The 17,040-nt window shown below is 38.5% G+C and overlaps 1 protein-coding gene across 1 annotated transcript in view; it reads left to right on the forward strand.

Annotated features, from left to right (window-relative positions):
- LOC121460963 (transmembrane protease serine 11D) overlaps nucleotides 1-17,040 on the forward strand; it is a 56,126-nt gene that overhangs the window by 15,890 nt on the left and 23,196 nt on the right. Inside the window, exons 2-3 of the mRNA XM_041671662.1 lie at nucleotides 9,767-9,888; nucleotides 13,006-13,124. Coding sequence (XP_041527596.1) covers nucleotides 9,767-9,888; nucleotides 13,006-13,124 — 241 coding nt within the window. The remainder of the gene's footprint in view (nucleotides 1-9,766; nucleotides 9,889-13,005; nucleotides 13,125-17,040) is intronic.

A 17,040-nucleotide genomic window follows, 5' to 3' on the forward strand; every position in this document is an offset into this window, starting at 1 on the left:
TATCTTTATGAGGTTAATCCTCCCAGTAGCAACTCCTTCGTTGCTATCTAGCTGTGCATTTTGAACATTGTTCTGCATTGCTATGTGTAGCTGTGCATTTTGAACAATGTTCTCCACCGCTATGTGTAGCTGTGCAGTTGGAACGGTGTATAAAATGTGTGGCTTTCCAGTGGAAGACCGAGGGATAAAGTGAAGCCTATGCTCCCGGCCAAGCTGGCTGCCTCAGAGTGAAGCCACATTCAGCTTAAAGGACACCCCTATAAGGAGTTGTCTTTTCCTGGTTATCCCAAAATATATAGGCCCTCACACTTCCTGCCTCTGTATGTTTAAGCTGTATAGAGCAGCTTACATCATCAAGAAAAATAAATGAATTTAAATGCAACTCGAGATAAAAAGAAATAAGAATATAAATCATTAAAAGATAATAAGAGATTTTAACATAAAGTGATAGGGATGTTTTCATTCTGTCGGGGGCCAGCCTCAACAAAAATGCCCTCTTCCAGAGTGGAGGCATGGGAATTTAGAAATATAGTAAAGAATACAAAGATGCAAACGAAAATAATAAAGCATAGAAACATATAAGATAGTATCGTGAGGGAATTTTTCAGTGAGTACTGAAAATTCACCTGTGTTTAATTTCCAACTGGTTAATACACACCTGGCCTTAAAACATAGGAGTAAAACAAAAGACTGCATTAACATACAAATTGAAAGTCAGGGGCCACATTCATCACTCAAACCCTAGACTCACACCCTAGACCAAACACTCTGTAGGCAAACCACTCCCTGGGTGGAATCCCAAGTTATTCCCATAAAAGAAACTGGAACTTCGCTGGATCCTTAGACTTTTGTTTTAGGTAGGAACAAGCTACTTCCCTATTTCAGGAGCAGTTGTCTGGCAACTAGCCTCACCTGTTGCCCTCGAGAGAGCAGAACTCTGATTTACAACTAGGTGGGAGCTTTGTTTGAGTTAAAAGCACTCTAACCTTAAGTCAACTAAAAACAAATCCCAAACTCTCTGACCTTTGGCCTCTTTGGGCCTCCATGTCATTCAAGTATAGAATTTTTCCTTCTGAACTGAGAATTCTCTATCAAGCAAATATATTCAACAAGCCATGACTCCAGGTCTGGCTGCCATCAAATTACACAATTCTGAGGAATGCTGCCTTCTTTCCTTTTACAGAGTATTCTCTTTACGTAAGGTTATCAAGGGAAATAAAACAAAGAAGAAATAAAAAAGCTCAGCTAGGTAAGCCCCATATGGATGCTAGGAACTAAACCGCCATCCTCCACAAGGACAGAGCAGTTAACTGCTGAGCCATATCTCTAGCCCCTAAATTTATTTTATTTGAGAACCTCATACATGAGAACTGAATGTAAACCACTCCTGTCTCCCCATCCCCATCCAGATGCTCCTATACCTCCCTCAAATTAATGATCTCCTCTTCAGCTATCATCCTTAGATGTATACACATATTTATATGCACATGTGTATGCTATACCAAAATGTGTGCGTATGCGTGCACACACACATATACAACCTATTGAGTCCTTTTAATGTTGCCTGTACATCCTATGACCAGGGGCAACCCCTTGGGATTGGACAATCTGTATGGGATCTTGTCCCTGGAGAAGCCTGGCTCTCCCTCTTCTGCAGTTGCTGAGCATCTATATAGCTCCTCATCTAGGAATGAGACGATGTGGGATTTCCCTGTCAACATTGGCATCTCTCTCGTTGATAGCTCCTGATTCACTTTCTGAATACACTTTCACCTAGAACATCTGCAAAGTTGTGTTTTGTGAACATTTTTTTCGCTTATGTGGTATTATAACATGACTTTAAAGTTATGTTTTAAAAATATTTATTTATCCCAGGCTTTTCCGGACCCAGGCCAGCTGGCCTTGGTGAGTTCCCAATAGAACATCCCCATTGTCTCAGTGTGTGGGTGCACCCCTCGCGGTCCTGAGTTCCTTGCTCGTGCTCTCTCTCCTTCTGCTCCTGATTTGGACCTTGAGATTTCAGTCCTGTGCTCCAATGTGGGTCTCTGTCTCTGTCTCCTTTCATCGCTTGCTGAAGGTTAATATTCAGGAGGATGCCTATATGTTTTTCTTTGGGTTCTCCTTATTTAGCTTCTCTAGGATAACTAATTATAGGCTCAATGTCCTTGGTTTATGGCTAGAAACCAAATACTGGACTCTCTGAACATAGCGGACAATGAGGACTAATGAGAACTCAAGAACAATGGCAATGTGTTTCTGATCCTACTGCACGCACTGGCTTTGTGGGAGCCTAGGCAGTTTGGATGCTCAACTTACTAGACCTGGATAGAGGTGGGAGTTCCTTGGACTTCCCACAGGACAGGGAACCCTGATTGCTTTTCGGGCTGAGGGTGGGGGGTACTCAATTGGGGGAGGGGGAGGGAAATGGGAGTCGGTGGCAGGGAAGAGACAGAAATCTTTAATAAATAAATAAATTTAAAAAAATGGAAACAAAAAAAAAAGCTCAGCTAGCTAGGAAAATAGGGATCCCATTTTCACAAAGAGGTTTCTCTGTTTTGATCTGTCTTAAAGTATTGAGTTTCCAAATGAGACATTGATTAAACAAAGCATTTTTTAACTTAAAAAAAAAAAAGGTAAAAACTAAACCACTTGGATAGCTCCCATTGCCTATATTGTGGAAAAAACCTACCTGGAGTTGAGACTGACTAAAATAAACTATCACCATCTGGACATAGTTCTCATTGTTTACAACTCCATTTTATTTGTATATTCTGTAAGAGAAGGTCTGCGAAGTGTGTTTGGCTTCCATCTTTTAGTGTCAACAGTAGGGTAACAAGTGATGCATGTTGGCCACACCATATAATTAACAGAAACTCTCCTCCTATCTGGTGTGGACTTTGGCACACTGAACTTGACAAACCCGGATTTGCATGACAGCTCTGTCACTTACTAGCTGAGTAACTTAATCCCTAAGCTGCTCTTTCCACATCCATAAAGCACATTTTTTATGAGGATTAAATGAGATGATGTAAGAAAGACCAGGACTGCACAGGCACATGGTGAACATTTAATAGTTGGGAGAGTTGTTCCCTCATTTATAAATTTATACTCTTCAGCATTCAAAGCTAGAACACATGATGTGCACTTTAATTTTTAAAAGTCTCTCCAAACTATTGTAAAATCATTTTTAGTATCCTTCGTAGAGTTATTTGTTGATTTTTCCATTAACAATGTCTGTGTAAATTCCATGGCCATGTACTAGCTATAGAACATAGACGAAGAAAGAACAGTCAGAGATACCTTCCATGATCAAGTATTCTGGAAGTGGAGACTGACAGAAATGCCTTTGATGTGTGAACTTGTAAAGGGAGGAGAAAAACATACCAAGCCTTATGAGATTAAATGAGAGGTAGCAGTGGGGCAGGAGGAGAACCACCCAATAGGGCAGGATGATGCGTGAATTATCTTAAGGATTGGTAAGGCAGGCAACTGGGATACAAATCAAGAAGGTATCCTATAGAGCCACTGAGTCAGGCTAAAGTGATGCAGGCAGGTGAGGGTACCACAGAAGGTGAAATGGCAAAGATGATCACCATGTATCGTAAATGTCACAAGAAACTTCAAATGCTAGCTTAAAGACAGGTGTATTTCAAAGGAGGGATGGAAAAGGGAGATTTTTGTTTTTTTTAAAAAAAAAATCCCTAAAAGTCTTTTCTGGCATTGATTGTAAAAAAATAAAAATTCCATATTCAACTTAAATTTAACCTTTCAGAAAAATCATCCCCAAATTCTCTAGACTCAAAATTGAAAAGATAACTAGACTCCCCAGCCACTCACCATCTCATCTAAGACACAATTATCTATGTTTTGCTTTGAATGCTGGATAACCTAAATCCTCTCCCACTGCATCTCAAGACCTATTACTCCCCTAACAAGAACAAGAGGACCTATTACTTTGGGGGATAGGAGTCCAGTACATGGATTTTAAAAGAACAGTAACATTAATCCCATTGCAGCTAGTGTGTTCATTTTGTTTTGTTTACTGGGTGCCCAGCACCTAAAGCAATCACTAGAACATTGTAGGCTGTCCCTAAATCTTGCTAATTCAACATTTGATTGGTTACAAAATCAAGGAGACCAGTTGAAAGGTATTTCAAGTATCACCAATAAGGCTATTATCAAATCAGAGTTGAGATATAGAGATTACAAAGGAAAAGACTTAGGCAGTAGAGTATGAATTGATTGGTTACCTTTTGTATTGAGACAGAACCGAAGGGGACAAAGTTAAACTAACTTCTGAGTGCAAAATATAGGTAGTAATGTTTGTCAACATGAGAAACACTGTGTGTCTGGGAAAGGGGCTATGAACCATTCATTTAGGTGACTGTGGAACATCCATAAGCTATTCAGTGAAAAACTGGAAAAAATGGTACAAAATACAGAGAGATCTGTAGGCTTAGAAGATTATTTTCGGAATATTCTATTGGGTGCTTGCTAAAGCTATAGCATGTAGTGAGATCATGGTAAAAACTATATGTATCAGAAAATGACTGTGTCCCAAATCATTGCCAACATCATAACTGGCATCTAAAATGCAAGGTCCAAATCAGGAGCAGAAGGAGAGAGAGCACGAGCAAGGAACTCAGGACCGCAAGGGGTGCACCCACACACTGAGACAATGGGGATGTCCTATTGGGAACTCACCAAAGCCAGCTGGCCTGGGTCTAAAAAAGCCTGGGATAAAACCGGACTCGTTGAGAATAGCAGACAATGAGGACTACTGAGAACTCAAGAACAATGGCAATGGGTTTCTGATCCTACGGCACGTACTGGCTTTGTGGGAGCCTAGGCAGTTTGGATGCTCACCTTACTAGACCTGGATGGAGGTGGGGGTTCCTTGGACTTCTCACAGAACAGGGAACCCTGATTGCTCTTTGGGCTGACGAGGGAGGGGGACTTGATTGGCGGAGGGGGAGGGAAATGGGAGGCGGTGGCGGGGAAGAGACAGAAATCTTTAATAAATAAATAAATTTATAAAAAAATGCACATAAAAGTGTTAAAATGTTCAGTATTTGCATTATGCATATTTGATCTAATAAGTACATTTCTATTCTTGGAGATAATATTAATTATCAAATTTATTAATCCATAGCAAAATATTAGGTATATCTATGTATCAATGGCAGAAGTTAATGTTTTCATATAATATATTAAGACATATTTTTCAAATGAAAATTAAATCAATTCCTATATTGTATATTTCCTATGCAATAAGATACATACATATCACGTGTAAGACAAAATTCTAGATATTTGAAATGTAATCAAGAGATTTGATTATCCTTGTTTTTCCCAAAGTGAGATCACAAGAGACAAGAAGCCCAGCACTTTTCTGTCCTCTGAAGTGTTGGTGACTCAGGACATAAATGTAAAGAAGTTTGTCTTATTTCCCTGAAGCCTTCCTGGTTTCCATTTCCAGCTCTGCCACACTTGATCAAGAAGAATTTACTTATTAAGCATCACTTTCCCTTGTTCAGAATGGACTCTATTAGTGACTTCATGAAACTGTTGTGAAAGCTAGCAGCCCACATGTGGTGCCTGTCACAAAAGCAGCTAACTAGGGTACAGAAAGCTGGGCCATCATGGTAATCAAATTACAACTGAATATTTGTTTTTCTGTTTTAACGCAAGTGCTGAAAATCCTGCTGGTCTAGATTCTGAACTAAAAGCACATTTTTTCCTGACACAGACCTCAACTACATTATAAGTCAGACTTCAAGCCAATGTCTGTGACGTCATTTCTATAAGTTTATGAAGCTTAAAATTCGTCTCAGCAGCACACTGAGATTTACCTCTGAGGAACATAGCAGATCCCTCCTCAGCTGTTTCTTCAGGGTGGAACAATCAATTCTTATGTAATTGTCGCTTGAGAGATTAAGGTGACTTAGGCTCCACACCCTTTGTTTCTTGAGTCATCTATCTTATGGTGCTTCTCAGTTTCTCCTTTCAAGGTGTCTTCAGTGAACTTAAGGCAAAGTTGGCTCCAGAGTCATTCCCATGGGAGGTGAGACTCATGTAAATGGAGGCATGTACTGACTCCAATTTTTGCTTTTTGTTTTCTTTTATTTTTAAAAAATTTTACTGTATTTTTCTTTCTTTTACTGAAAATAGATTCTTCTCTCATGCAATACATTCTGATTATAGTTTCCCCTCCCTCTACTCTCCTAGGGTCCTTCCCACCTCTCTTCCCTGCCAGATCCACTCTTTCTGTCTCTCATTAGAAAACAACAGGCTTCTAAGAGACATCAATCAAACATGACAAAAATAAAAGATGACGCAAAACTATCTTATCAAAATTAGACCCATCAACCTAACAGGAGGAAGAGTTCCAAGAGCAGGCACAAGAGTCAGAGGTCTGACTCTAGCTCATTCATTCTCACAGTCAGGAGTCCCATAAAAACACGAAGCTGAATGCTATTTTATATAAATTTTATTACATATTATATATTTATATTATATATAAGCTGATACAGGCCCACATAGGCCCTGTGCTTGCTGCTTCAGAGGCTGTGAGCTCATATGCATTCTATTTGATTGACTCAGAGGGCCTTGTTCTCCTCCATCCCTCCGGCTCTTACAATCATTCTGCTTCCTCTTCCATGGAAATTCATGAGCTCTGAGGGTAGGAATTTGATGGACATCTCCGATATAGACTCTCTCCACAAAGCATCTAGCTGTGGGTCTCTGCATCTGTACCCACCTACTCCCAGAGGAAACCTCTCTGATTATGACTGGGTAAGCCACTGGAGTCCTCACCCCTATATTCTAATGTCTTCAGTAAGGGAAGGTTTTCATCAGAGTACTGAAAAATAAAGTGTGCACTAACCCGGCGACAAACCCTTTGTCCTACAATCTACCTTACCTGCAAAATATGCTAGGACATTGGTGACACCGAATGTGTGGGAGTGACCAGCTAATCTAAGATCCGGTCCATGAGACGGAACCCATCCTGGACATTGTGCAACCACAGACCAGAGACTTGATAGCTCAGATATCTAGGGTAAAACTAAACACTACTGATCCAAAGAGAAAACGTTCTGCTATACCCAACCTTTGGTTTTCAATGATCAGCCTTGGTTGACCTTCAGCTTACTCCTTGTTTTTGATTTCCTTTTATTTCACTCCAGACCCAGTACTGCAACCTGTTGTAGGATGTAATTGGCACAACCCCCTGAGGTGACAGTGCTGAGGGGACAAGTGAATCCACTGAGTCTCAAAGAGTTAGTAAATGACAAAATTCCAGCCTTCTCCCACTTGTCGGACTAGAAAGCCTGCTTTCACCAGTACAGCAAAATAAACCAGATGAAGTAGAATTGATTAGAAAGAGAAATCTATGTCTTTTATCTCTCTTTTTTGCATTATTCTTGGGTAACTTCCTTCCTACAAGATGGATTAAAACACACTTATTAAATTATGGGTTTGATCAGGACTGTATTTGTAATTTATAATGTATCTAGTCAATAAGAATGCAAGTTAGCAAATTTACATTCACTTCCATCTTCTAGAAAGTTACTGGCTCCATCCACAGCACATAATACACAAAGAATTAATTGCAACAAGGAGAAGAGAACCATTTATGAATCTGTTATCTGGACATAATTCAGGCACTGCAGGGCCACCCTCTCTTGAAACCTTAAGTCAAGAAACCAATGATCACCTTAGAATATTTATTCCTTTCTCACCTCAGAATGTCCAAAAGCAAATAGGAAAAAATAGAATAGAATCTGGCCAAATGTAATTGAACCCAAGTTCTGTTAAGGATTTTAAATATGAAATACACCCAGGAGCTTGAACGTGCACTAGATATTTATAATATAAAAATTTACAAAACCCCGAAGTACACCTGACCCCTCTAGAGGCTAGTGCATCAGAAACAAGTGCATGGAAAACATCGATTCTGAAAGAATTCACAGGTAAATCTATTTAACTAGAAACACTTTTATTCTCTATTAAATAACCTCATCTTATCTTCAAAGAGCCTTGTGAGGGAGGCACAGTTATTCCCATTTCTTTAGGTAAATGACAACATGACTGCAATGGTAAAATTAAAAAATACTGAGGATCCCCGGCCGTGGCAGGCAGCAGAAACGTGGCAGCAGGCCATGAAGCAGCAGGCAGCAGGCCCTGAGAGCAGCAAGTCCCAGGCAGGGATGGCTGCAGGTCCCTGAGTGGTGGCTGGTTCAGGGCAGGGAGACAGGCAGTGGGCAAGAGACAGAGACATGGATAGGCACACCATGCAGAGTGAGGTTGGATGTTTGTATTCAGTGGGTTATGGAGGGGGAAGAGAGAAGGGGAGAAGAGGGGGGGCGAGGAGAGAGAAGAAAGAGAGAGAGAAGAGAGAAGGGGGAGATAGAAAAGAGAAGAGAAGAGAAGAGAAGAGAAGAGAAGAGAAGAGAAGAGAAGAGAAGAGAGAAGGGGAGAGAGAAGGGAGAGACAGAAGGTGGAGGGGGAGAACTGGGGAGAGGCAGAAGCTGCCTTTTCAAGAGAGAGAAGGAATTCAGCCCAGAAGCTGAAGATCAGCCTGTCTCAGCAGTGGGGGAGATCATTACAATGACTACCCAAACAAGGAGCTGCCCTGGTGACCTCCCGATGGGATGGATGTCCATGGCCATGACTCTCCTGAAGGAAAGAAGACAGTGAATGAAATTGTTATAAGTGATATTCCTACTGTAAAATGAGATAGTATATTAATACAAATTGGTTGGCTTGTACTGTAGCTTAAGAAGTTGAAAATTAAAAAAAATCACCTGCATCATCTGTTGTTGGAGAGGCTCTAATCCAGTGGTCCTCAACCCTTTGGGGTTAGAATGACACTTTCACAAGGGTTAGAGATACCATACCCTGTATATCACATATTTACTTTATGATTCATAACAGTAACAAAATTACAGCTATGAGGCAGCAATAAGAATAATTTTATGGTTGGGGTCACAACAATATGAGGAACTGGATTAAAGGGTCGTAGTATGAGGAAGGTTGTGAACCATGGTGGCTTCTGCCACTTTCCTTGTCCACGTTGCCATCTGTAATAATGTGAAGTAACACATTGCAGTAACATCTTGAAGGAAGTTATTGTTCTAATCCTCAACCTCACCCGCCCCACCTTTCTCCTTTTTCATCCTTCACACTCAATGTGGTCTCTCAGCACACCCTTGGTAATGACCCGAGTTAAGATGGATTGCTGTGATAGCACCAGGTTTGGGAGCTCGGAAGGCCTTGCAGTATGAAAGAATTTTTAGTGGTTGATCTTAAAAGCACAGCAATTGTGTTCGTATGTTTAGTCCCAGCATTCGGGAAGCAGTGACAGGTGGATTTCTATATGTTCGGTCCAACTTGGTCTACACAGGCAGTTCCAAGCCAGCCAGAGATACATAGTAAGACCTTCTCTCAAAAACACAACCAAATAAAAAACCCCCAAAAACACTGACTGGTAGTAAAAGATAAAGTAATTTTACACCATAGGTGTAACCAGATGACATTATTATTCTACCAAACTACTTTTTAAAAAAAGTTCTATGACAGAAAAAAGAGAGAAAATTCTGGAAGTATGAAGAACATCCTGGTGGGTTCAGGTTGGATTCCTACAACTATGCTTCTATTATATTCATGGACAAGCAAAGAGATTCAGAAAGACAGCCATGGACAGTGAGAGTGTGCATTTCCACGTGAACTGAGTGGTTTTCTTTTCTCTGATTCCTGTTCTCAGGCCGAGATCAGTGATACCACGGTCAAGGTTCTTCAGTCCGTTCATAGTAGCTTTCGTTGTCATAACAACCGTATTGCTCCTGGCCATGACTGTAGGTCTCCTTATTCACTTCTTAGCTTTTGGTAAGTACCTTTCAGATTAAATAATGAAATGTATCTCAGATTAAAAACGTAGTCCTTCCTCTATATCTATTTCTGAACATGCAGTAATACTGTTTAGAATTCTTCTCTAAGTATATATTCATATGTATCAACATTTCTTCTCAATGAGTATTTTAATTTGATTTATGGTTTGGTTGGTTTTTTGGGGGGAAGGGGAGTAATAGTTTGGCTTTTTAAAATATACAAAGTATCCCACTACTTGGTGAGTGGAAGCAGGAGAACCAGAAGTTCAAAATACTCTGTGGCTATATCGAGAATATAAGGCCATCCTGGATTACGTGAAACACCCTCTCAAAAACTCCAAACTAACCATTGAATAAATGTTGGGCGGCCCTGCTGGTCAGAGGTTGCAGCCTGCTGTGTCCTGGCAGCTCTCTCCAAGCTAGGGAACATGTAGGTCTCCCAGGAAGAAGGCTTCCTGCTCTCTACCTGACTTTCTTTGGAGATGCCTGAGTTATCTCTAGTGTGACCCTTGACAGAGTTCCCTGCAGATCCTGACTCATCTCTAGTGTGGCCCTTGACACAGTTCCCTGTAAAGACTTTCCCCCTGCTGCCCATAAGGTATTCTGACATCAGGCTAGGAGTTTTCTATAGAACCCTGCTGCCACATAAGGAGCCTTCTAATAGCCACATGCTGTTTAATGCCCAGTCACTTCCTCAGCCTTTATATCCCCCTAACTCCGGGCTAAAGCTGAGCTGCAACACTGAAGCAGTCTCCGGAAGGCTACTTCCTTCATACCACAGAGTAGACAAGGACCTGCTTGCTCTTCCTGCTTCCTTTGCCCTTGTGGTCCAGTCAGTGCTCAAAGGACCAAGGGGAAAGAAGAACGAGACCCCAAATAAAGCCTACCATTTTAATATAACGAACATTGTTGCATAGATGAGAAACATTCTAGACTGAAGAATAAAATTGCTCGCTACTTCTTTCCTGCTAACATTGAATAACTTTGCTTTTGTTAGCACCACGATTGTCTTTTACTTTTTTTTATTGATTTTTATTAAGCTCTACATTTTTCTCTGCTCCCCTCCCTGCTTCTCCTGTCTTTTTCATTTAATAGCCTGATAAAATCATGAAAGCAAAATACTGCAAACAACCTTGAGTTTCGTCGCATGAAATTCAGATGTGCCTAAGTGTTTGCTAAGCCTTGCTGTCTCCTAAAAGCAGTCTCACAAGCTAAACTGCTACTGTGCTCAGTAGATAAGTTTACCTGATACTGGGAAATACAAAGCGTCAATGCCAAATTTAAGTAAGATGGATGATTTTAGTATTAGTTAGCCTTTAAAACAGTTTATGTTATATCATTAGTACAAGAAAAAGTAATATACAAAAAATATGCATACAGATTTCTTTAAAATCCTGGTAAACATTATTTCAGAAGTCTTAATGCACAAAATTAATCATATTATGTACCATAATGTATGGTAATTATATAATGATATAAATAATATAAGGCTTAATATTATTTCAGGAGTTTTAATACATAAAACATATTGTTAGATAACATAACTTTCCTTTAAAATACATTTTGAGTTTGTTTTAGAAATAATTATGCCAACCCTCATATATGGTATGCAAATAAATATGTATGAATATGAATAGAAAAGGAAAAGGCACAATTTATGCTATGTCCTATTATAAAAAGTCAAAAATGATCAAAAATAAAATTATCAATGCTAAAAAGAACCAGTAATGAGGAATAATCATTCCAGATAATCAGATACAAAGGCTATAACTAAGTAGTATTTTTCTCAACATCCTACTACCAAATTACATGAAGTTAGCCACCAAATAAATTATAGATGCAAAAAAGGAAGTTATCATTGAGCTTCATATTAAGTTAATGAATGTCAAAGGACACCACATTCTCAAACATAAATAAGGAAAAGAGATACCCAGGCAATCATATTCCAGTCAGAACCTCATGATCACTTATGAACTACAAATTACTTGCTCCACCCTGATTTAGTGAACTACTTTACTCCTAGGGTTAGTAGTTCTTCCTTATTCTAGTTATTTCTCTATGAGTTACATATATGATCATAGGAACAGAGAAAATTTCCCAAGAGGTTCTGCTAAGTTATGTCCATATTCATAATTCTCTTACATATGTGTATTTTAAGGATTCTTGACATCTTTGCACTGAATGTTTTTTCCAGAAGACTCTCTTGGTAAAAATACCTCACTATAGGCAGCCGAACTAGACATGCTCTGAAAAAGTTTCTCTTATTCCAGGAAAACTGTCAGATCAATAATCCATCTACAAAACTATTGTCTAAAGGCTTGGGGCGATTGTTCAGTGTATGTAGGACCAGTTGTCCAAGCTCACCTGTAAATTCTAGGCAAGATTCATGGGTGTGTAACTGGAGTGGGCACAGGCAGGCAGATCATGGGGTTTTCCAGAAAATAGTCTAACTGGAGTGTTGAATTCCAGACACTGTGTCAAAACCTAAGTCAGGCCGGGCGGTGGTGGCGCACGCCTTTAATCCCAGCACTCGGGAGGCAGAGGCAGGTGGATCTCTGTGAGTTCGAGACCAGCCTGGTCTACAAGAGCTAGTTCCAGGACAGGCTCCAAAGCCACAGAGAAACCCTGTCTCGAAAAAAAAAAAAAAAAAACCTAAGTCAGATAAAAAAATAAAACACTTAGCACTGATCTGTACACACACACACATATGCAAGCACATAAGGGCATACACACATATACAACACACATATAAAATAACTAATTTCTAAAAAAGAATATCTGATAATTTAAAACCATTCCCTTACTTGAATTGGTTTTTGACCAATGAATAATCACATACCATAAATTTATATTAATGTTTACTGAGTGAGTAAAACAAAATATTATGTAGATGTAATAATAAAAAAAATCATAGTATTTCTGTACAACTTTAAAAGATCCAATTAATGCTAGGCCTACTTCTTTTACCTCAACAATCTTAGCTTTGCCAGTCTTTTGAAAACTCAAAATAAAATAATTCTGCTACATTTATATTAAGTACAGACATTTCTTTCTCTAAAAGTTAATCTCCTTAGCAGCACTAGAGTAAATAATCCTGCCTTCGTTTTTCCTCCAGACAAAAAAGCCTACTTCTACCATAGCAGCTTTCAAATCCTAAATGTTGAATACACTGAGGCGCTAAATTCCCCGGCTACGCAAGAGCACAGGCATTTGAGTGAAAGGATCGAGTCGATGGTAGGTTAAGGCTTAATTTTCTTTTTTATTTCTGCATAAAATGAAAACAGTAAGACTCCTAATGTGATAATAATATTTTCATATAATAATGTTACCGAATGAATAACCTTGAGAAGTGAGAAATTTGTTTCTCGGCTTTCTCTGATTTAATTTTTTGCCAATATATTAGTTCTTATTCATATTTTCTCGTGTCATGATTGTAACAAAGTAGGAAGGCAATAAAGAATATGGATTTTATTTGATTATGACTTCAAAGATAGGAAATCTGTTGTTTGTGTGGTTAAGGATTGAGACCACCCTTTTATATTTATTTCAATCTTTCTTTTTTCTTTCATTATTCAAGTAAGCATGTAAAGTAGCAGGTGTAAAAGATACGTTCACAGCCAGGCAATCATGGCACGTCTTTATTCCCAGAACTTGGGAGGCAGAGGTAGGTAGATCTCTGAGTTCAAGGCCAGTCTGATCTACAGAGTAAGTTACAGGACAGAAAAGGCAGTTACACAGAGAAATCCTGCCTCAAAAATAAATAAATAAATAAACAAACAAATAAGTTCGCCATACAAGGAATAAGACAGTTCAGATACCTGGTGTGATGATAGGCCTAATATTTTGAACAGAAACGTTCAAAGCAAGCTTTGCCTCATGCATGAAGATGTCTCTGTCTACTTGCCCTGTCCTGACAAGCAGACACCTGGCACTCCTGCATCGACAGGGAGCTTGGCTAGCTTTCAGGCCTGGGTTAGATTTGACCAGTCTAAGGTTGCTCACTTTCCCTTTTCTTTTTGAAAACATCTAAATATGTAAATTAATCCAAAGCTTGTGAAATTTTAACATATAACACAGCCAAGTGATAGTCTCATCAAGCCTCAGATTTCTGGGCCTCTGACTCAACTTCTAATTCAATAAATGTTGGTCACCCTTTCCCACCAATATACATTTTTAACTAGTTCCAAAGTAGTACTGACACTGTGTCTACATATCACACTCTGAGAGACGGAAGTTAATCTCCAGTGAGCACTATCATTGCTGTGGAACTGAATAAGCAACTTGTCACACAACTTAGAGGTGAAGTTCATTGGGAGCCAAACTTTAGAAGTTTGAACAGAAAAAAATACACAGCAAGCTACAAGTCTCCCTGAAGAGCTTTGTTCGGTCTCTGTCAGGTTTTCTCCATTAAACTCTCAACATGCATGTGTTCCTGTGACCACACAACACTGTGGAGTTTCTTAACCTTTTTCCAGTTGTGACTCCTTTTGTGCTAAGAAATGGTTTTGTTTTTTTGTTTGTTTAGTGTGTGTGTGTGTGTGTTGTTTGTTTTAATGAGACAGGTTCACACCATGTAACTCTGGCTGGTCTGAAACTCAGTATGTAGACCAGACTGACCTTGTATTCACAAAGATCTGCCTGTCTCTGCCTCTGAGTACAGCGATTAAAGGGCATGAATCACCACACACCACTGTCAGAAAAAATTTATGTATTACTCAACATATAGTATATAAATTAGAGACACAAATCAAACATTTGCTGACAATAAATCATAGATAACTTTAAAATAAGCATGTAAAGTAAGAGGTGCTAGAAAAATATGTTCACCATGAAAGGAATAAATAATTTATATATCACCTTGATGCCAGTTATATATATATATACCATTTATTAAATATAAAAGCAATTTGCATACTAATGAGGTAGATATTATTGTTTATTTTTATAAAATATTAATCTTGGCTGCATATTTGATAGAGCAAAATTCTAAGTATCTGCAAGGTTTTTCAATTAACTGGTAATTTGATTTGATAATTATCATTGATAACACATTCCACATAAGTACAAAATGCTAAAGCATGTTTAGGGTCTATCTTAGGGTCACTATTTCTGTAATGAAACACCATGAGCAAAAGCAACCTTGGAAGGAAAGGGTTTAATTTACTCATAGTTCCATACAACAGCTCATCATTAAAAGCAGTGAGGGCAGGAACTCAAGCAGGGGAGGAACCTGGAGGCAGGAGCTGATGCAGAGACTCTAGAGGAGTATTGCTTTTTGCCTTGCTCCTCATGACTTGATTAATCTGCTTTCTTATAGAACCTAGGACCACTAACCCAGGGGTGACACCACCCACATTGGACTTGGCACTCTCCTATCAATCACTAAATTAAGGAAAACAGCCACAGGCTTGCCTACAGCCTGATCTTGAGTAATTTTTTAACTGAGGTTCCCTCTCGTCACTTGACTGTACCGTGTCAAGTTGGCATAAAACCAGCCAGCACAGAACTTGCTTATTACTGGAAGTTCTCTCAATCTCAAGCCAAATTTTATTTGACTTTTGTATTTTTTTTAATGAACTTTAAACTAGACATTCAAACAGCAATTTTAAAATCAAGCATTCCAACATACACAATGCAAAAATGCATTACTTTGGTACTTAAATTTTCAGGACTAACAGTAGGAAATGAATAAGCATCTTTGTTTCTTGTAATTAAATCATACCTACACTAAGAATTATGTCATGAATAACACAATCGTCGCAACCTAATCCAAGATGTCTCTGGCATCATTTACATGATGCAAAGGACAAAGGCTCCAAACACTGTACTTAAACTCTCCTTGAGCACACCAACACTCCCTTTCTGGCGCTTTCTCCATTCAATCTATTCTTAAAAATTAGAGAGTACAGTTGCATCATTTGTACTAAGAAATTGTCTGGTTGGTGCTCAATGCATGAGCATCCAAAAGTTCTTGGAGCTATCAATGATCTAAACCTGGAGCGAGATTGTCATAAACAGTTACTTATGAGAAGTCCCCATCTACACAATAATGCCATGTAGCATTTCTGGGCTTAACTAAATATTGAAAGGATCAAGCTTCACTGTGGGGATCAGGACCCAGCTTCTTATTAACACAGCAGATGTCTTAATGGGGTCATTCAGTTCCAGACGGATCAGGTCAGATACAGGTCAGCTCAACCTTAACCAAGCACACACAGAACTGAGAGAAGCTAACTGTAAAAACCTGGCATAAGAAATACCATATATTTAGCAACACAAAGGCATGAGAGAAAAAAGAAATATTATATATCTTTGTAAAATACTTAAATGTCTTAGAATATATACATACATATACACATACATATGTATATATACATACATATTAAACCTTGTCATCCTTAAATTATTCTCAAACATTTTCTAAAACATAAATCACAAAGTATGTTTATACCCCTTACCATTAAAATGAATGTAATTTTAGTGTTTTTATTAAGATTCTACACAATACGTAAAAATGTGAAGACACACATAAAATCCCTTTTTTATTGTTTACTTAGTTGTCCCAATGTTATTAAAAAATATCAAAAAACAGATCATAAAACCAAATGAGTATAAAATTTAATCCATTTGGATAGTCTGGTAGGGAGCAATTATGACTCAAACTCTTAATAAACATAGTAACCCATGTCTTTTTACTTAGATAACGGAAATACAGATCACCAAATGATAGAAATCGTTCACTTCATACTATATAATTCCGCGATTTTTGCTTTTTTCATTAAAGTTGCTGAATTTCCTTAATTTCTAAAAGGAAATATAAATGATTTTAATATAGTCAAAATACACTATTTTTAAGAAAATTTAAAGTCTATGGGGAAAGCAAAACTTTTTCCACATCATTGGTGCTATTAATCTGCTAATGGGAATTGCTTTTAAAAGTTGTGGTATTATAGAAATAGTATCAATTTTATCAGCTAAAGAAAAGTTGACTTCAACTCCTGGATAAATATAATGTCCAGCACGCTGCCTAACTCCTCATACGCTGGGGTCAACCGCATCATATAAGTGAAAGCAATCCATTTCCTATTATAAAAGCACAATATACCTGACCTTGAACCATATTGTGAACTCTGACAAAATGTTCCTTGTT

This window comes from Microtus oregoni, unplaced genomic scaffold, assembly GCF_018167655.1.
Source record: "Microtus oregoni isolate MIOR12 unplaced genomic scaffold, Mior012 000021F_ref0000039, whole genome shotgun sequence".
NCBI lineage: Eukaryota > Metazoa > Chordata > Mammalia > Rodentia > Cricetidae > Microtus > Microtus oregoni.